General features: G+C 40.5%; 1 protein-coding gene across 1 annotated transcript; it reads left to right on the plus strand.

Moving 5' to 3' along the window:
• The first annotated feature begins 6,831 nt into the window (after nt 1–6,831).
• On the plus strand, nt 6,832–22,463 carry ism1 (isthmin 1). The gene is made up of 6 exons (XM_088420649.1): nt 6,832–7,523; nt 14,353–14,577; nt 16,518–16,770; nt 19,315–19,458; nt 20,879–20,968; nt 21,152–22,463. The coding sequence occupies exons 1-6, from the start codon at nt 7,398–7,400 to the stop codon at nt 21,667–21,669; spliced, it is 1,356 nt and encodes a 451-aa protein (XP_088276775.1). The 5' UTR covers nt 6,832–7,397; the 3' UTR covers nt 21,670–22,463.
• Nucleotides 22,464–22,631: the final 168 nt, after the last annotated feature.

The raw sequence follows: 22,631 nt of genomic DNA on the forward strand, positions 1-22,631 counted from the left end.
TTTTCCAACAATGTTCTCCACGTTTTATTGAGCCAAGGAACATATTTTACATTACAAAACTCTTACCAAACAAAATTGTCACCAACAAATTCAATGTATTTACTTGAATGATGCCTGCACATATTTAGTGAAAGAGCATCTCATTTCAGCTTGGCTCTGTCCAAGGGATTGCCCCCGAAAGCTCGTCAGCCACTGCTTAAATTCGAATGTACCTCTAAATTTCTCTCAAATTCTGAAAATTCTTACCTGTTTATAACTTAAAATAAGAAAAATGTATGCCTAATAAAGGCTATTTTGCCCGTTTAGTAAAGGGTTAATTAAAGCCTGTGAATGCTTATGTAAATGTGATCTCTTAGTTTTCTATTTTTAATATCTTTAAAAAGAAAAAGGTTTTTTCACTATTGTAATTGTGTACAGTATTATGTTCAGAATTTTGAGGTAAGTGATCAATTTGATTACTTTAGACTGAGGCTACACTGTGACAAAATGTTTTTAAAAAGTGGTGAATGCTTTCCGGATGCACTGTAGTTACTCTGCAATATTACAAATTATGGTTTAAAAAGTGCCACATTCACATACTTTACAAAATAAAGCTATAGCACATGCAGCTTTACAAGATGAAAAAGAACCCTCCATAATATGATATACTATGATATGGGTGACACGATATAGCAGTAAAATATACATATCCATCACCAGATGACATTGTACAGTTTGTATAACCATGTGAAAAACATGGAGGATAGTCTGAAAACAGACATGGGATGAAAAGAAAGCCCACTTCCCACAAAGGATCAAACTGTTCTATAGTAGATCACTTTGTTGTGTCAGTGAATATTCACATCTGGCTCCTATATAGGCCTGAAACAATACAAAACAGTCTCTTCACCCCTCCACACTGTGACGTTATGCCAATGTACTGTTTCATATAGATCAACAGGAGATGGGGAAGGGAGGCTCATATTTCCACTTCATATCTGTTGTTCCCTTTTTCAAATGTGAAACGCTAAGGATAGATAGTCTGCAGGGATATTGAACTGCTTTCTTCCAAAAAAAAAAAAGGGACGCACACCATCATTACACACATACGGGTGTTCAAACAATAGTCCTTATTGTGATGATGCAGAAAGGCAAAATCTGACAGGCACAGACATAGCAGCTACATTTTTGTGCTTAGCACAGTGGGGAAAATGCATGATTGTTTAGGGAGCTCCAGTTTAAATCTAACCTTCTTTTGTACCTGTATAGTGATGAAAGCAATCAAAATTGCATTCAATCGTAAACACCCCTGTGGACAATACTCGATCGGATGGATGCTACAATTAAATAGTGAGACCAAAATGTAAAAAAAATTACATTCAAATCCCATAATTAGCTTTGCTGGCACAAACTAATGAGATCTAGCATACAAACCGCTTACAATACCTTTTCATTTTGATTTGAGCTTTTACAGAAAAATTGATGCTGTGAATGGTCGAGCAAAATGTTAGCTGGAAAGCTGGAGTAATTAACTTTACTCTTGATGAGCACCAGGGACTGACTGATAAATACTTTTTTAGGCTGAATACTAATTACATGTTCATTGGCTGATTGACTTGGAAAAAAAACAATATGAAGAATAGCATTTTTTTTTCCCTCCTAATGCCTTTTGATAGGTGTCAATTATATGTGGCTATTCACAATTCAAGGACAAGCCTGGTTCCCATGAATAGCAGGAGTCAACAATAAATATATTGCTTTCAACTGTGTGTAAAGCAGTGACATCTATGTCAGTTCTTTGCCCAACTTGCTTGCATTGTTCACAATCATTGCTTGGCAAAAGAACATTTGATTTGTCTTAACAGATCTGCAAAATGCATTCATTATGATTTATATATTTAAGGATGCAATCACATGGGATGTATTTATGTGTAATAGATACTGACACCAGTTTTGTTTGGATGCAAGCAAGTGATGTAAATATTTTGAGTACATTAAAGTAAAAAAATAACACAATCAGTAAGTATTGGTCATTTGGCTAATTATTTTTCAAATTTATTATTACTATTTATTATTCAAATCATCATAAAAAAGTTACCCTGGTTGGAAGGCCACCATTCCAACAAATCTAAATCATATATGGCTTTTCTGGTTAGTGTACACACTTTGCAACATGTTGTTATCTCAGTAATTTCATTCTTGAAGACATTTTTTTTTTTTAAATGAGGGAATTGAGCAAATCGCTATGTAAACCACTGAAACGAAAAGCCAATCACATTACACGTACAAATAAAAAAAAACAAAAGCTACCCACCATACTGTAGGATGTAACACACATAATACAAAAGCAAAACAATACAACAAGCTGTTGGAGCTATTAATAGGACTATTGGCATAAAATCTAAATATTTGGAATCTACTGTATAGTGCACAGGTACTAGAAGAACAAAGATGTCAACTCGGGAACATGTTTGTCTCACTAGGAGCATTGTACAGGAGTGTTCAAATATATCACACAGTAGTAGTTCAACTAATAACAAGGCAGATTGTTGTAATGCAGTGCAATGTTTTCCTGAGGACAACGCTCATACAACAACATGAACTTTAAGAGAGTACCAAACATATCAAAAAACTCAAATGGCTTTCCGTAGAGAAAAAAAAAATACTGCTGGTGCCCCAACAAAATCTGCTCCACAACAAAATCACATTTTAGGCGCAATGAGGGTATGTGCTTGAGCAGAGCAGATCTGAATACCGATCCAAATGCCTTGATGGGGGTGGATTTGATTAAACACCGACAGTGAACACAGTTACGGTGAGATAACAGAGAAGAAAATAACAAAAGCGAAAACAAGAATATGGAAAATGACTACATAAATGCAGGAGTCGAAGCCGAGGCCCCGCTGTACGGTATATTTGACATCCAACCGCTTCTACTTGACACCAATAGTGTGTGCTGACTCAAAATTGAGGTGAGTAATGTTTGTGTGTGTAGCCAGACTGGCCTGCAGTCACTTGTAACTGGCCTCAGCTTCAACCCAAGTGGCAAATGGTCTTGAGTGGCATTCAAAACATCTGTGCGGCCAGACGTCTAGCGGCCAGGCCCCAGAGAGCAGCCTGCACCAGCCCACGTTTGAACTGCACATCCAAATAGACTGCACTTATTGGAATGGCATGTAGCTGCTATTCTAAAGGGGGATCCTCTGCCATGCTTTGATGTCCACCACTATGTCCAAAGCAGCCAAAGTGTTCCTCTGTGCTCTCTGTTTTCCATTTGGAGGGAGATCTTTCAATTGTGGCAAGTGATTTTTGAAGTGAAGCAGACAAAGGAGAGATTTACATGGTTCAGACAGCTCCATTGCGTCTGGCCCAAAATAAGACAGCAACTCAAGATTGCTGCAGGCTTTGGGGCAAAGTCATATGTTTCTTGATCTTTGCCAAATAGTGAGCCCACCTTTAGATTGATTGTGTAGCAGAAAAGTGCAAGCTGCTCATCGTTAACTGAGGGAGGATCGATTTTTTTTTGTGTGTTTTGAAAGGTAGAATCTCATGACTGTTGAAATATGGAAGTAACACAATATACAACTATCATTGATGATTTGCCTAAAAAGTAAGTCTCTCTGCTCATTAGAGGGAAGTCAATTCAAAACATTTACAATTTCCTATGTGGCCTCACTAGTTCAAATACGATATTCTGTTTAAGATTGCACATGTGGAATATAAATTAAGCATCAAAAATACACTCGTTTTTATCCCTTTCCATTTTGTCACTTGAGTTTGACACATCGACTAAAAATGTCATAACATTTGTTCACAACTCAGAAAACAAACAATCATGGTTCACTTGTTTTCTGATTTTCATGTGATGTTTGCACACCGAGCCATGTTTGGTCATTCACCTAATCTCTGAGCAGCCATTTTTAGTCAACGGCATTTTAAGTAGAAAAATGGCTACCCTTTAAGATGCATGAAAAGGCGTGATTATACTCTTTCAAAATGCGGCATTATACTGTAGCTGCAATAGTGGGGGCCACATAGAACAAATCGCAAAAAAGATTTTTGCTATTTTGACTTGACTTCCTGTTTTATATGGAAAGAAAAAAAACCTAACCATTTAGGATTTTAAAATTAGTTGTAATTGTTTTTTTTTGTTGTTATTCTTTGAATTCTGTGTAATGTATTGCTCATTCTGAATGCAAATGATCCAACTTCAGAGATGACCATTTCTATTAGATCTGTCAAACCTCCATGGAAGTGTCTTGTGTGCCCGAGTCGAGGCAGGGTGCAACAATTTGACACAGAGCCTGTCTTTTGAAGGGTACAAAAAAAAAAAAAAAAAAAAGATTCCGTGGAAGGCAAATCACATTACTCACCATTTGTCTTGCTGAAGTGAAGTGTCACGGTGTCCTCAGTGAGACACAGGCCTTGTAAGCCTCGTGTTGTGTGAGTGCTCAGACCTCCTGTGAGGCACCTCCGGGTGTCTTCCTTTACACAATGACGCGCCTCCATAGACCACCAAAGTCACTCCAGGTTGTTTCTCGGGAGACGTCATTATGCCAGTGTAGTAGTGCATGGTGTCAATAACCCAGAAGCAATGCAAAAGAAAATAAACTCAAAGGATTTGGATAGAAAATGGCACTTTTTAAGTAAGTGCCAATACGTGTATCATAATAATTTGTAGTTGCACCCATTTATTCATTATTTGTCACCTTTATCCCCATTTCCTTTGACGTTATTTACTCTACTCTTCTCCACAAAAGGCCATTTTCCACCAAGAAATCGGCTTGGCATTGCTTGCTCTCTTTAGTCATGTTTCCACCAATGGGATCTGCGCTAATCTGCTCTATGCTACCCTATCCGACTCGACGCCAAAGAACATTGGACCGCCACTAACCAGAAGCCTCTGCTCACCTCACCAATGACGTCACGTTAGGGCGATCATAACGAGTGTTCACTGCACGTAAAAATAAAAACAATGGAAGGTGCAAAAATTTTACTGTTCATAGTGCTTGGTTTATGGCTGTTTTGGAATGCTGGATCCGGCTGAGGATGTTATTCACTTCAAATTCATCAAATGAAGGTGGAAGCCATTCTTATTCCTCGCCTCCAAAGCATTAACATTTTTGGACTGGAGAGTAGAGTAGAGTAGAGTAGAGTAGAGTAGAGTCCAACTAGTTAACAAATGTGACATAAAGACTTTGGATGCCATTGATTGGTCCAAGACAGATATGATTATGAATGTGAGGTAGCACAAACCACCCAGGGAAAACAGCTACCATTAACGACGAATACCAAAAGAGAAAAAGAAGGTCTTCTACAACTTTCCTTTGATGGACTTGAAGTAAAGATTGTCCTCTGGTTGAAACAATGTTCCAAAAATGCAGAATACACTCGCTATAACATGACGTCACTGGGGAGATTAGGATGGGTTCTCGGGAAGTGGTGGTGGACACGCAACATTCTTTGGGGTAGAGCTTGATGGAATAGCGTAGAGCAGAGTAGATATCGTTGGTGGAAACATGGGTTTTTTGTGACCTCATCGGGGTAAACCCTGACAAACAACCATTCACACTTACTGGAAATTTACATAGAGTCTTCAAGAGGGCCAAACATGCAGGTTTGTGGAATGTTGGAGGAAGCCGTAAGTAAACAGAGAACAAGCAAAGTAGCTGAGATTTCAACCCAAAAGTTCAGAACCGCGAAACGGATCATCCACCTGCCAAACACTCTAAAACCAGTTAGTTGAAAAATTGAGGTAAAAAACAAGACCATTTGGGGGTCAAAAACGGACTGACCTCATACAGTATTTGGTTCAATTTCACTCAACTTTTTGAGTTGTACAAAATAAACCAATTTTTGAAATTGCCCTGCACAAAACGACCCCGTTTTTGTTTTTGATTTGCATAAAAGGTTGGGTCAAATTGACCCAAATATTGGATCGGTCCTGATTTGATCCATAAATGGGTTATGTTTTTACCCAACTGTTTTAGTATTGGTAAGAGAATGGCATAACCTCCCCTCCCTACAACATTTTTATGAGCTTTTATTACATTGCTTTGCCTTTCCATAACACATGCTGAATTCACAGTTAAAATGCAGTTTGGAATTCATGAATTTGCCATGTCCGGGATTTGGTTTTTCAACTTAGTCTTTGATATTGTATGTAAAATGCTTATTCATAGTTTTGTCTTGAGGTCCAAGGAACAAATGTGTTGCTTCACTATCTGTAGCATCTCGGTTATAATAAACTCTGCTCAAATGAGTTGACAAGCTCCGTGTGCTCATTTGCCACCATCTTGTGGCATCTATAGGTTATATCATAAACGTTTTAGGGGAGGGGTGTGTCAAACACTTGCAGAATTTTACTATTTGCAGCTGAGCTTGGCCCCAACTGGGAAGGGTTCACTCTATTCATGATTTTATTTTGCAGTGGTGCACATTTGCATTTTATTTTCAGTGCAACTTTCTTTCCAACCATGGGCATTGTAAGAAAGTGCACAAAAGTACATGAATACGCACATTTGGTTTTTACATGTCACAGACTACACACCAGAAGACTAGTAATTAAATATCCAATAAAAAGAGCACATTGTTAGGCGGCACATGGTAGCGAATTTTTTTCATGCGAAAAAGATCTGAGGCAAAAGAAAAGAACAAGATGAAAGAAAAGAAAGAGGCACCAGAAGAGAAAAAATGAATTATTGTAGGTAATTTCTGGTTGAAGCAGTTTTTTCTCAGGAGGGTCTGAACGGGTTAACAGAGGGAGGGCGCCCACTGGGGGGCGGTGGAGGAAGGTGGGCTGTACGGTATAAAAGTCACTCAAGAGCCCTCAAGTCAAACGTGCCAGGCTAGTTTGCTTTGGCCCGCTTCCTTCCGCCGGACACCTTGAGGTGCGAGACCCCCTTTCCACTAGCACCACCACCCACCTCTTTTTCACCCCGCCACCATTATGGAGGATTTGGTGAAGAGTGCGGAACACGCGAGCGAGGACTCAAGGGGGAGAAGACATCTTTGAGGAACTTGTCTGGTTCCGATCCAAACGGTTCTCGTTGTCTCAGCCAAGCCGACACATGGCGCACGATGCGGACAGCAGCGAAAGATTTCTTAAGTGGCCTTGAGGACAAACACGTGTGAATTACGGAGTTGATGCTGCAGCAGACGATCAAGTGCAACAATTCGTTCCTTATTTAGGGAGAAGCCCGACTGATCTGCATTAGCACCTTGTCTAGACTTTGGACATTTGGGGAACAGCGTCGATCCGTTTCCCCTCACTTTTTGCATTTCTGATCCCCGAAGTGGCTCCGAAGTGGTGTTGCGGCTCCTCGTCCCCGGCGGATCCGGAGATCGGAGCCTCTGCACCGGGCGGAGGCGGAGCCGCGGCGACCTCGGGAGCACCAAAGGGCGGCCGCGTCAGGAGGATGGTGCGGTTGGCTGCAGAGCTCTTGCTGCTCCTGGGACTTCTCCTCCTCACCTTGCACATCACAGTGCTCCGGAGCAGCCCGCTGCCGCCTGCCAACGTCAGCCTAAGTCTGGACCAGAGCGAGGTGAGCCCGGTGCCGGTGGGGGTCTTCGCAGATGGGTCTGATCAAATATGATAGTCTGTTGACACATGCACGGAAGTCGGGCTGTCCGGAGGGTGTCCCCCGGGGATGTCAGTCAGTCAGTCAGTGAGCACGCAGGGTCAGGGGTCACCTGCTCCAACCCCAAGGCAGACACACCCCCGTTGTTGTCCTAGGGGTTAAATGCTTGCCACGGGCACTTCTCTGTCATCATGCACACATCACTGTCATTTTGGCCGATGAGCTAGACGGGCAGTAGTTGGAGCTGCAAAATGCAATCCTTTCTCCCACTTTTGTCTTCCAACCCACTGCAGACCTGGACACAAATCCAATTTAAATTGTCTTCCATTCGCCACGTTGGATTAGAGAAATTAAAAATACTTGCAATGTTTTATTTAAAAGCATGTGTAATGACATCCATCCGTTTTCTGTAGCCACTTTTGAAATGTATTTAATTCATCATAATCCCATTATTCAAATCAAGCTTTGCTGCATATTTGTATTGCACACCACAGTGAACAAAATCACGCACGCATGGAGAGATTTATGTGAGTGCAGAACCCCTTTGAGCTCAGGGTAGTGGGGCTGTTGCCCTCCTCAGACGTGCCACAAAAGGTAGCCAAGAGAGTACAACACATGTACAACATAAAAACATTTTCTTATTAAGAGTTGAGTACACGTTGAATTGCATACACTCCACTCTACATTAGGACCCTCAACTGCATGGCTTTTCTAACGCTTTGCACAACTTTTCAACGCACAGTACTGTAATTACCACCTTGTTCACGATGATTTATTTTTGTACTTTTTATAAAACTGTTTTTCTAAACAAGCAACAAATTTGGCCTTTTGCACCAAAATAAACTGTTGAAACAAAGCTGTGTGGAAAAATGAGTACACATGGATAACTTTTTGTGTGCTCTATTGTTTAGAACACACTGACATGAGCCCACCAAATTTCACAAGGGGAACATTTGTCAATATGTCACCTCCGAGGAGTTGCTCTAATAGTTTAACTGCCTATTTTAACAGCAGTAGAAAGCACACAGACTGTAGTAGAACCTCCCCCAGTTCTGACCTGTAGGTTAAGACAGGTCTGGGATCAACAGGCTTTTTTGCAAGTGTTTAGCATCCTCCAGCTGCTTGTTGATATATATTTAGCCTGCCACCAAATTTTCTCCACGTCCCCATGATGAATTGGTACCTACAATGGATGGATTAGTAACCACCCCCAAAATCATCAAACAATGCCGAATTAGCACTGAATTACCTAAAATAATGTTTTCTTCTAACGTAAGTATGGTATTGGAACTTTGCTTTACTGTTAGTACCATCACAAGTCTATGTTCAGCTGGATGTGAGGACATGCAAAGCTGAGGAAATATTCCAAGAATGTGTGGAATATTTGACACACGGCCAACTGTTTGATTGGACAGGCAGGGCAAGGACCAGGAGGGAACGCTGCTAAAAACACAACAACAAAAAAACCTTAAGATATATAGGACACAACTAAAATAGTTTTGACAATGTCTTAGTTAGGTAAAAATAGTATGTATGCTGTACCTATTTTTTTTTCCCTGTACATGCCCCAGTGTGTGGACATGCTCCAGAGGTCCACCATAGGGCAGTGATGTCATTTTGAATGAGGCCTGTCACAACCCAGGAGGCACATAGTCATTCCAAGGTGGCAGATTTAAAATGCCATTCACAGAAGCACCAATTACAGAATGTGGCTCCCTGCACCTGTAGCAATGCAATGTAAAATGGCGTCAACATCACACATAAACAACAGTCATGCAAAAATCCTGTCTGGAGTTTGCATGTTGTCCCCAAGCCCGCGTGGGTTCTCTCTGGGCACTCTGGCTTCCTCCCACACTCCATAAACATGCATGGCAGGTGTTTTGGACATACTAAATTGTCCTTAGGCGTAATTGGGTGTGTGAATGGTTGTTTGTGCCCTGCAATTGGCTGGCAACGAGTTTAGGGTGTTCCCTGCCTACTGCCTGAAGTCAGCTGGGATGGGCACCAGCAAGCCTGCGACCCTTGTGAGGATAAGCGGCTCGAGAAATTGGACGGATGGATGTTTTAGTGATTTTGTTAAGCCCGTATAAGTGTATAATGATTTCTCAGTTTCGTCATTGGGTTACTCCAAAGGATTGCTAGAGCTGTACCAGGAGAAAAGGTTCAGAGAAAATATACAGTACAGGACAAAGCGATGGACGGACATGCCTTATTCCATTCCTTAGAAGTACTGATGGCCATTAGTTTAATTTTTTTCGTTGCTATATTATGAATGCCACCACTTGTCCATCAGATTGATTTTAACAGTTGCTGTTAGGGATGCGTGCTGTGTTTTATCTCGACTTCTGCATAAGGCAACCGATGGTCCCAACCGATGCAGTGAAAACCATTTAAAGTGACTACATCTTAAAACTCGATGAGAGAACACCTTTGAGAGAATGCCAAGATTGTACAAAGCAGTGATCAGAGCAAAGGGTGGTTCTTTGGAAGAAACTAGAAAAGAAATGTTTCCATTTTTTTTATACATTTTACAAGGACATATCTTCAGATCTATTTATTCACAAATGTGTTGCCTTAAGTAATAATCTACCTAATTTCACAAAAAAACAAAACAAAAAAACAATGAATGAGATTTGTCTAAACCTTTGGTCTGTACCATATGTAGCTCAACACTAAAATTGATGCACAATGCAAAATAATTTATTTTGGTCATTCTTATAACAATAAGAACTAATTTGGATTTTAACATGATTTTTCATTTGTCCACTGAACATCATATAAACCTCCTAATGTTGAGGATTGTCCAGACCTGAACAGACAAGTTAAAACTATTTTTTTAAAGCAAAAAAACAAATTAACTGTCCTCCTTGAAGCTATATCTGGTAAATCAAGAACATCAGGGCACTAAGTATTGATTTTAAAGGCTAGTGATGGAGGTAATAAACCACATTGTTAGTCTTTTTTTTTTTTTTTTGAACGTTTTTGACATTTGGATAATTGAACATGTCTTGGTTCCAATTGACTCATGAAGAATCTTACTGTACCTGAGAAAGAAATCTAACAAGAGTGTCAAAGACCCTCTTTCCTCGGCAATCTGTTGCATCTCTAAATATCTGTCGGAGACCGAATCTTGACGCTCACAAGTCTTGGTCAGAACTCACGCTCTTGTGATTCAAAACAAAGAACATGTATTATGGCGGCGCCAGATCTGCATATCTCAAAGAAGAAGCCTTTGGTGACGTTTTGCCTTCACCAAGAAAGGTAACAATTTGGTGAGGACTCAAATGTTTTGCAAAATGTGCTGCGTTGCGTTGCAGCACATCGGAGTGGCGGCAAGGCCCCATGCCCTTCAGCTACAGCAGAAAACTCCAGCAGTGTATCAACGTATACCACTTTATAAGAGTTAAACATATTATTGCGTAAAGCGATGCCTTAAAATTATCCTATGGTTTGAATTGATTTTATTTTGTACTTTTGAAGTTTCATGCACATGTAAACAAACAATAACTGCTGTGACAGAGCAAGATTTTTTTTTCTGCCTATGTGAGTGCAGTGTTGAGAAGCATCTGGCACAATGTGCAAATGCCTTCATTTCCTGCCAGCCTCCCGGGGGGAACGGACCCCTGAGTTGTACCCAATTGAAACTGGAGTCATGCCCCTTTAAGCAGCCATCACAAAGTGAAAAAAGGGGAAGCGGGAAAAGAACAGGAGCGAGAGCAAGGGTGTATGTGGGGAGGGTGGCTCGTGTGTGCTTGTGTTCATTCATGGCTTTTGTGTGTAACGGGTGACACCCTGGGGGGCCCAGATCGACTGAGAGGCTGTGTGTCACTTTTGATCTCCAAATTAAAGCGCACATCTCATTGAGGAGGACCGCACGGGACTGGTGACAAGTGAAGCACAACCTGCTTTTTCTTTTTTTTTTTCAAACATACTGTATTTTTTTTGCCGTTTTTATTATGCTTCTGGACTATAATGAAGGCAAATGAGAAAACAATATGTCCCGTCCCCCCCTATTTCCATTGAGGCTCATATGGAAAAGTGAGAGGTGCTCATTTCGACACTATCAGGAAGTGATGGAGGTCACACAACTCAGACATAATTCTTTTCTCATGACTAATTTGTTCATATTTTCCAAATATGGGGTTTTGGCTACTAATGTGTCCAAAAATACTCAGTGGATCTGTAATTTGAGCACAAAATAATGCGATTGGTCACTTTATACACGGGTATAAAGTTGACACTTTTTTGCTTGTAAATCAAAGCGTCTTTACTTCGTGTAAGTAGTAAGTACCACTTGATAGTTAATGATATAACACTGTCATACTTTTCATTCCACACATAATTGAGAATGGTACATTCTATACTGTATAATCTGGGAGATTCAGTGTCCATCTTTTTGCCACAGACAACAACAAAAAAATCTGAAAGATTAATTACCAAATGGCTGAGATTAAAATCAAATTATTATATGGAGGTTTTAAAATTAATGATGATAATAATAATAATAATAATGAATACTGTAATAGTCATAATAATATATAACAATAAAAAAACGTTTTATATATATTTTCTAAATGTATATGTATGTATATGTATACTGTGTAAGTGTGCGTGTGTAATGATGCCTTCCTAAAATAATGTTTGTATATGTACTGTATATATGTGTGTGTCTGTATGTGTGTATTAATTAGGGGTGGAATATTTTTTTAGAACTGACAAAACCAGTCAGTTTTACTTTTATTATTTAACTTCATTGCGAGGGGCTTCGGTTCGATCCTTTCCTGCCGGACGCACCCATAGACACACACACATGTACTGTACATACAAATGCTAACCCAAACGGCGGCAGGCATGGTTATGATGCAGATCCATGACATGCATCATGTCTTTCCTGCAATGTGGCAGACAATCAAATTGCATTGATGAGGGTCCAGCTTTGGAGGCTTTGTTTTTTTTTCAATGCTAACATTTGACAGACTGGTGTATCTTAAGTTCATACTGTAGATGCGTTACATTTTTGTGTTTACTTCATGTCTTTTGCAACTTGTATAAACAACGATCAGTCTATCCAAAGGGCCTAGTTTCCTGTCTGCAAAATAGTTGACATGAGCCATGCATAAATCATATGGTATTTTGGTATTACAGCTCAACAGTGAAACAGCACGATTGTCACAGTTGGAAGTAGGGGAATACTTTCAAGTTTGACATGAGATCATCCTAATTGGAGTTGGAATTAGATCATCTGCATGCCATGTGTAACGCAGCATATGTCAACTGAATATTCTTCTGGTTGAGATTAACACCAGATAAATAAGGATTTATCCCACAAAAATGCTTGTAGTGTTTCATGAAAGATTTTATGTATTATTTTGATAAAATGACAACACTTGTGTCAGAAGCATAACTTCTTATGTTTTGTGATTTGCCAAAGGGCCATCCTAGATTAATGTTATTACTGTGGGGCTGGAGATGATAATTACGGCACATTGGAAACCCGAGGGTCTTATTTGGATCTAATTTCAACACATTTGGACTCTCAATGACTGTTCATTTTTTGGGGGGTATGGACTGACATGCGTTTAGCTACCAGAAGAATGGAAAAACTTACAGTGCATACAGCACAGAGTACTACAGAGGTAAGTTAGAAGACAAAGGCACGATAACCTCAAAAAGTCAGTCAACAAAATGATCTTTATTTTTGGCATCAGGTCTGTCTACACGAGGAGCGACATTTTGTTATCCTCCTGTCCAATGGATATTTACTGCGCATTATAAACAAGAAAAAAAAGAACAAACAATGCAATTAAATCATATTTTCAATCTTTTTAAATAATATTTTATTTACCTCTCTTTGTAAAGTGAGATAGGTTTAAAGGACTAGACTATTCTCCTTTGTTGCCTTTGAGTTAAAGTTACATGTGGATTTACAGTATTATCCTTCATTACACCTAGGTTAGACAAACATCTCCACTGGAGGCTACGATGGTGACCACAATGCGGCCCAGCCAACACTTAGCCTGTGACAGGCTACCACAAGCGTACAGTGCTGCTCCTATGTTCCCAGACTTCCCAAACTGTGAAGTGGTCCAAATGGAGCAAAATCTAAGATAGCACAACACATAATGAGTGGTGAATAGTATTTTGTAACTCCCTCTCTGCATGCTGACTGTGTAGGGCCGTGTGTCCTATTAAAAAGTCAATTGCTGAGTGGTAGACGCGTGTACTTGCTGTCCTATTGTGTTGCTCTCTCAAGCGCCAACAGAGGAACCAAAATGCTCCTTCGCCTCTAAGAAACCCAATGTAATGACTTTGCAATGTTTGCTTTGGGCAGACACAGCAATGGAAAACCATCAGTTTTACACAAGTTGGTCATTCACCAGCATCGGAGCGTGCTATATGTGTGCACTGCATATTACCATGTTAAAATATCAACATTCTCTGACGTTTAAAACAGGATAAGCATTCAGTCCAACAGACACTAAAAGCAGTTGTTAGACAGATGATTTAGGCAGATTATATTTTGGCTAAAGCAGACTATGTTTTCTGGCTCTGCTATTTGGAGCTCACACAGTTGCGAGAGATTTATGACAGAGGTAATGTCCATATGAATGTCTTGTCAACATGGGAGTTCATCCTAATATTGTTGGATGTGGAGAAGCCAAGTTACATATTTTGAGATTGTTTTTTTTGTTTTGTTTTTTTCACACCTGACATTTAAAGGACTGTAAAACTGTCATGTATCAGAGCTTCACAAACCAAATGTAAAACATTTTCCTCCCTCACTTTTTGGCAGAACATCATCCACACAAAAAGCAGCTCATTGGGCCAACTGACTCCCGACGGCTCCTGGCGGTCTGGTGCAGAGCGCCGCTTCACTCATCGGCCGTCCGACCTACCGTGGGCACAAGGTGCTGGCAGTAACATCCGCAAGGATGGCCCTGGGGCCTTCCTCCTGGATCTGCAGAATTTCCCCGACCTCTCCAAAGCTGATATCAATGGACAGAATCCCAACATACAGGTGATCATGTGTGACTGTGCACCTGCCCCGCTGCTTTCATGCTTTTCACTGACTCGTAAAACATGGCTACTCAAGCAATCCGGGCAGGAAGAGCGAGCAGGAAGATGGATAATAGTTTGGTGCACATCACTAACTCCCCTTTCTTACTGGCCTCCTCTGCCTCCCCCTCCATCCCACTTCCTGGGATGTAGTGAGGCTTAGGGTAAATTTTGAGGTCTGATGTCCATCATAATGACAACTGAAAGGCAGACATTTGCCAGCAGTGCCCCAAACCTATGCAGGAATACAGCTGGCGGCTTATGTAAATTTGTGGCCAGTCCTCATCCATAAGTTCCTCTGGGTGCAGATGGCCAGCTAACCAACACTATTTTTAAATTATTCTCCTGTTTTAATCTAGCAAGGGGGTCCCTTCATTTCTGAGAGCATCACAGCTAAATCCGAGGACGAACAAAGTGTATTAACATCTCAAGATGTGGGAAGAGAGAGGAGCCACCAATTGAGCAAGGGCGTGAGGCTGTGGGAGAAGAGGGGGAGGAGGCGGGGGTCTTTGATCCTGGGATTCATCTGGCTTTCATGGTCTGGAGGAGGCTGAGGAGCCCTTTGAACTTTGTGTTTAGGTGGAGAGAGCCAGTGAGGTGGGAGGGTGGCTGAGGGGCAGGGGTGCTGGTCCCAGCTCATCTGGGAGGCACATGTGTTTGTACAGAAAGAGGGAGGGAGGGGAGGGCGGTTGGGGGGGGGGGGGGGGTTATAGCTATCGGGAAGTGTCACCTCTTTGCACCCGGTTGACCCGTTTGGTCAAGGAGAAGAACCCTTTTGCCTCGCTGGAAATTCTATTTTCATCTTGAATCACATGCTACAATTTCAGACCTTGCATGTTTGCCGTTTATCATGTGAGCTTTTAGAATTTGAACCAGCACATTACCGATATTCAGGTCAAATGCCTATGAAGTGAGCCTCAGTAAACTCCTATAAAAGAATTAGGGCTGTCAAGCGATTAAAAAAATATTTAGATTAATCAAGGTCTGTAATCAATTGATCTAATTAATCTCTTTTTAATCTCACCCAAAAAAATCTGACAAAAGAACCCTCACCCAAAGTTAATGTTGTTTTACATTTATGAGTAGATATATAGGGTTATTGTTTCAGATGAAAAGATTGTTATAGAACAACAAAAAAGTGGCTTCAGTGATTTATTTTCTTTAACAAACTAACAGATGCAGTTGTAACCATTTACTGTACCATCTTCTGTATTCGAGATGATTCTACAAACTTTTGACGATCAGGGAGAATGCTGCTTTTTTTTTTTTTTTTTTCTTCTCAATTGCCAAAGAATTACAAAATAATCGAAAACTTGCTGGTAATTCTTGCTTTGTTTGACAATGAGCTTTTCTATGGCTTCCTACGTTAGTGTTTTTGCTGCCATTGTTAGCTGTGGCTGCAGTCTTAGCTGGGTGCTTTGCATTTATGTGGTAGGCGAAACTTGAGGTGCTTGTGCGTTAAGGCAATTCGTACTTAACAAAGAATACATTATCACCCTACCTTTGTCATAGGTGCTCTCGAGGCGTATTTTTAAAATTAAATTTACCATTCATCGGCCCGACAACTCACACAGTCTTTCACTTTCACATTTTCCTTCCTGTCAGGTTATGGCAAGCACAATGACAGCCAATAGGTGTCCTTCAGAGTCTGATTGACCTTTGTTTGCCAACGCCCAAAAATTCAAGCTCAAGAAGCCCAAAGCATAAAAATTGATCTAATCAGCATACATCAAGGATAAAGCGAGAAATTATAATAATAATTAATATTAAAATAATAATTAAAATAATAATAATAATAATGCTTTAACTACAACTAATTAATTAAGCACAATTAATCTGCTGACACCCTTAAAAAGAATAGTCCGCATGACTGTGAAACTGCTCTTCTTCTTTTTATGGAAGGTGACGATTGAGGTTGTGGATGGATTGGAGGCACACGAGCCAGAAAAAGGCCTCCGCAAGGAGAATAAACCCAACTGGGCTTCTACGAACTGGAGAAACTGGTGGCCTCGCACTTCTTCTACCGGCCATCAAGGTCGGGAGCACGATCGCTCCTTCGGAAGCGACGGTGAGGACAGCAACTTCCTGAGGCCGCCGGCGGACTGGGACAGGAGAGGAGGCAGAGGAGACAGAGGCAAACCCCAAACGGAATATGGTGAGAAGCAGAGCAGTGGCTCCGACAGAATATTTACAGTAGAATTCATGGTCTAGCATGTCCACATTTGGCCACAGTTTGAAGTTAGATCTATAATTTACAGATTTGCTGATTCAGGCTGTCACCATAACAAGTGCTGCTATGCTCGGACAGACTTTTGGCAGCTCTCGCTCGAAACCTCTTAACACTCCTTTATGAGACAGATTCCTCTATGGTGTCAACCTCGCTAGGTGACACAATTTAAATGCTTTTTAACATCAAAGCTGAGCATCAGGAACAGGGCCAAAATCACTGTTGCGCCGCTTCGCCACTCTTACAACACTCTCCAAGAGTAACCCCGCACATAAATCAGCTGTGGAAGAATTTACACTCACTGTCATACCGTGTGCAGTCCGAGTTGTAGCATGCCCAAACCAACGCGGTGGAAGAGGAATGTGGCTGCTGTGGAAAATGTCACTTTACCCACTCACGCTTTTACTTAAGCGGTTAGGTGTGCGACCTCATAGCGCTTTCCCGTCAAACCCATATCCATGTGTAATATTTCTAGCTTGTCACTGTGGTCAATTCTCATTTATCCTTTACGGCACTTTATGCTACACTAACATGCAGGGAACTGCCCAACCTTCAGATCTCTCTGGGAATTAAACTTGGGAATTGCGAAATTATTTCTGTGATTTGACATACAACCTGCAAACCAATAGGGCGAAGAAAATGATAAGTTTATATAATATCAAAGTATTGATTGGTTAATATTCCTGGGGAAACTAATCACATTGTCTTTGTCCAAATATTTTTCTCAGTCAATTTGGATGATTCCAACTTTAACCAAAGTTGTAATCCCAACAAATGTTTACTCTGATTGATTGAATAAATTTAGTGCAAAATGTTAAGACAACAATAATGGACATTCATTTTAAATGTGTTAACATTCATAACTTGTGGGGTAAAAGCTCTTCATAGCTTGCACATAACCTGCTTAAAAATGCCACAATTAATTAGGTAGTAAAAATTGTAAACACCGTCTCGCATTCTGCCATTTATGCAAAACCTCATTTTCACGACTTTTCCATCCATTTTCTATTGCGGCTTATTCTCACCCAGCTGTCTTCGCGCTGAGGTTTGGGGACAGACTGGACTGGTTGCCAGCCAATTGCAGGGCACACAAATACAAACAATCATTCACACTTCCAATCACACCTAAGGACACTTTAGAGTCCAATACACCTAGCATGCATGTTTTTGGATTGCGGAAGGAAGCCAGAGTGCCCAAAGAGAACCCACGCGGGCACAAGAAAAACATACACACAGGAAGGCTGGAGCCGGGATCGAACCTGGAACCTCTTGATTGTGAGGCAAATGTGCGAACCATTTTTTTCACCGTGCCACTCAAATAAACTTCACTTTTGTCTGTTTTACATCTAATGTAAATTGGTGTGAAAAGCGGTTGAAAAGGCCTGAAGTAGTTGCGTCTTTTGCCAGCTGTTGACTTAGTGGTGAAAGCCATTATGCTTTTAGACCCAAGTCGCACTGGTCTACAAACTGTAACATTCAATCTGGTTTCACATCATTGATAACAATTAAGTCCTTAACTACTGTTTTATATGACTACTGATTAATGCACAAAGGCCCGAAATACACACAAGCAGGAATTAGGCTGTTTGAATGTGAAAAGAGAAAGTGGCGTGTCGTGTCCTTTGCATCTGGGAATTTCAGTGTCTGTTTGAGGGCCACTCAACAGCACTCAGGAACAAACAGACACCCCTCAGGCAACAAGTTGCTAGTTCTAAATGTAGGAGTTATTACTTCAGGATTTAAATACAGTCTTTGGTCCCACTTTGATTCTAATATCTTATACAAGTGGGCAAAAAGGAGCTTTGGGTGTCTATCTCTTCATAATGAGCGGCAGATGGCAAGGGCTAGGGGGTTGGGGATGTAGTGTATAAGAAGGTTTGGACCTTGGCCAGAAAAACTTCCATCCCAAATGCCCACATTAATTCTCCTCATTGATGGAGCGCTGCTTTCCAGACGAGCCTGTCAGTGAGATCTGTGTTTGCATGCGGTCGTGCAGATGGGCTCAGGCAGTTGAAGAGCTGAGTGTAACTGTTTCCATGTATGCCCATTACCGCCATGTGCTCAACGATAATTGGACTTAAAGAGGATTTCTTGCCAATTCACTTCCTATTTTCAGTCGGATGAATCACGGATAGAGCAACTGAATGATGTTCAGGGTTCGCCTCTACTTGGAAGCGCTGCGTTGAATGTCTTAAATCATTGTTGGAATTTGCTGAATCCATGCCTGTTACGCCACTCACTGACTGAACACACACACTGCTAATTGTCTTGGCATTATTTGCATTACATTTGTCCATTAGTTGGTACAGTGCAAAGAGAAAATCTCATCTGGGAATTGCTTTGGGGGGGTGGGGAACGAACGATGAACCCAGACCGCACTTCCCCTCTCATACGGCCGTGTACTTTTTATTAGTGAGGCAAGCTAATAGAGTAAAAGTTCAGTGTTCCCACCATTTTATTTCTCTGATTCAGACTACATGGATGGAGAGGGGGACTGGAGTAACTGGTCGCTGTGCAGTGTCACCTGTGGAAATGGCAACCAGAAGAGAACCAGGTCTTGTGGTTACGCCTGCACTGCCACTGAGTCCAGAACCTGTGATATGCCAAACTGTCCAGGTAAATGATTATATTATGCTGTCAACATAGGACATATATCTTTTACGCTCCCGGACCTTTACATGAGGCGCGGATGCATTAGCTAACGGGATCAAACACAAGAATTCAATAGGATGAGAAGAAGAATGTCTTTACAACAATGTGATTGACGCACATTTACAGTAGGTGTTTGTTTAACTCTGGAGTACACCACATACTGTGCATAACGAGACCTGTTTTTATAGTTTGGTTTCCCTATTAATGACATTAGAGGGGCTGCAGCATAATATTTGAAGCACCGCACAGTTTGGGGGGAACATATTCTATACCCCTGTTAATTGTCACCACAACAGTAATATGTATAAATAGGTATAATCATAATTAGGAATGTGATGAGACACAAATCCCACAAGAAGAGATCTCTCACTAAATTGAATCCACAAAAATAAGACCAAATAAAATGTTTGCAAAATTTGTAATGTGAAATATTGCCTGATATAAATTTTACTGTTTTCAGGATGTTTTCTTTTTACTGAGCAGACTGTAGCAAAACGATCTAGCAAGCAAATGTAAACATAAAAGGAGACAAAATGTCTTTGTCTTATCTGCCAAGATTTTACCATCCTTTTCTTCAACTGTAAAATGAAAATATTGCATCACAGGTGATTTGAAAGTAATTCAAGCATCCCGTAGTGCCGCAGCTATGAAGTATTTTGAGTAGTTTATTCTGGTACAATTAAAAAGAAAAATACTTTTTTTGCTGAAAAACACATATAAAAACAAATAAACAACAGTTTTCTGTTTAATTATGAATTACCAACATTTATATTTTTTGACAAATATTATACATAATTTTAACATAAATCTCTATAGTTTTTGCTCACTGAAAAAAAATATACAAAAAAAAAAAAAAACATATCGGAGTGTAGTGTATATATCCTCCAAGACCAATGAGCATCACTTTAGTAAAAAAACAATCGGACTTAATAGAAACATGCATGTACCTGTTTTTGTGCAGATTTTCTTCTTCCTGTATGATTCCGGTCAATGTTGATTGCATCTATTTCAGGCAAATATTTGTGCCTAATATTAATATATCTCCTGCTCATTTTTTTCCAAGGAGTGGAGTCCCACTTAAATCCAGTTTCCCATGATTTATTAGATGATACAATATAAGAATCACACATTAAAGAAAGGAAACACTCATGTCTTGACATTTAGGACAACATTTTATGGCTTCTTCATTCCAATTCCAAAAACCAAAAACTGGATCACAACTAATCTCTCAAAACAGAGTGATGTCCACTTGAAGAAAAAAACATAAATAAAAAGAAGGCATTATTTTCTTTTTGGCTCTATTATTTTGTGTGTGTTTTTACTGTACCTAATGCTGAGGTCAACACAATATAGTGTTAAATAAAAAGTTGCACTGTTCCCTTAGGTATTGAAGATGCCTTTAAGACAGCAGCGACTGAAGTGAGCCTGCTTGCCGGAACAGATAATTTCAATGCCACTGAGCTCTTTGGTGTTGGTATGTATCTCTCTACTCTTGTAGTAGTCCACGCCATTCCTCATTTGAATGTTCCCACTTTGTCAAACGCACTTCATCAATCTACTGCTGTGGCCCACATTGTAACATTACCTGTATTTATTGTTTTTATCTTCCAATACCGGAACGAGACTGAGAATTCTAAAGTATCTCCACATTTTCTAGACACAGACAGCTGCGAGCGATGGATGAATTGCAAGAGCGACTTCTTGAAGAAATACATGAGTAAGGTGGTCAACGACCTTCCCAGCTGCCCTTGTTCATACCCAACCGAGGTGGCGTACAGCACCGCCAATGTGCATGACGGGCCTTCACGCAGAAATTTCCGCTGGAAAGATGCCAGTGGGCCAAAAGAGAAACTTGAGATCTATAAGCCCACGGCCCGCTACTGCATTCGCTCCATGCTGACACTGGAGTCCACCACACTGGCCGCGCAGCACTGTTGCTACGACGACAGCATGAAGCTCATCACACGAGGCAAAGGCGCCGGAACACCCAATCTTATCAGTACGGAGTTCTCTGCCGACCTTCACTACAAAGTGGACATCTTGCCCTGGATCATATGCAAAGGAGACTGGAGTCGCTATAACCAGGTCAGACCACCAAACAATGGACAAAAGTGTCAGGACAACCCTCAGCAAGAGGATTACTACAAGCAATTTGAAGAAGCAAGGGAATTCTAGCCTCGAGTTTAGACAGAACTCCAATATGGCGACGAAAACGATTTGGATTGTTTTTATGCGTTGAGACTCCAAGGAATAAGACTTAATGGTCCTCTGAAGGAAGATGACCTACAGTACATGAGAATATAGAATATTTTCAGTTGGCGCCAACAACTTTTTGGTTTTTCGAGCACTGAATGATGTGCCACGTTAACGTTTTTGAAACATACCTCTGAAAAAGTTCAGTCTGAATTCCAATCTTCAATAAAGGGAGTTTCTATTCTTAAAGGGAAAAATAATAGTATCTTATACGTGTTAACTGTTTGAAGGTTTATCTTGAGTATGTGTGGTAAATATCTGTGATTATAGATTAAGGGAAAGCTTCAGGACTTGTTTTGACAGGACGTGCAAAAAGACTTTTACCATTTTGTCACTGGTAATATCCAGGTTCTTTGCGGATTCAAGCTTGTGAATAGATTTATCAAGCATGCACATTGCATTAATAATCAGTGACTGTGCCAGCTGTTTCTAAGAGGAAGGCCTCCATTGTAAAAAAAAAAAAAAAGTATGCATTCTCTGTCTAAAGTATTTATTTTAGAAGTCTCGTTCTGAGTTGGTCAACTATGAATTCTCACCAGTTCACAAATGACTGAATGCTAATTTGAGACACCTTTCAGTCTTAGCTTGCCATCAAGGTTGTGTCTCAAATTCTCAAATGAATCACATTATAGGGAATCAAGAATGTGTGTGAATGCAATATTATGATAAAATATTTTCCAGATTATAAATCTATGAATAAAATAATAAACTGTCAATACCTGTGTTGCTCCTTTTTAATAAGTGGACTTGCAGTAATTGGTCTTGAAAAAGTATCCATCCATCCGCCATCACCCGCTTTATCACGGGTTGGTATGTTCTCCTCAACCACTTTGTCCAGCTACTACGGGGGGATCCCCAGGAGTTACCAGCCCAGCCCAGAGTTA

This window comes from Hippichthys cyanospilos, chromosome 8, assembly GCF_059441005.1.
Source record: "Hippichthys cyanospilos isolate Australia breed blue-spotted pipefish chromosome 8, RoL_Hcya_1.0, whole genome shotgun sequence".
Classification (NCBI taxonomy): domain Eukaryota; kingdom Metazoa; phylum Chordata; class Actinopteri; order Syngnathiformes; family Syngnathidae; genus Hippichthys; species Hippichthys cyanospilos.

Excerpts from the sequence above, each read along its gene's own strand:
- ism1 (XM_088420649.1), top strand. The coding sequence starts at position 7,398 with ATGGTGCGGTTGGCTGCAGAGCTCTTGCTGCTCCTGGGACTTCTCCTC. Across the intron at positions 14,578-16,517 it reads GACAGAATCCCAACATACAG|GTGACGATTGAGGTTGTGGA; the intron begins GTGATCATGTGT and ends TTTTTATGGAAG. Across the intron at positions 16,771-19,314 it reads CAAACCCCAAACGGAATATG|ACTACATGGATGGAGAGGGG; the intron begins GTGAGAAGCAGA and ends TCTCTGATTCAG.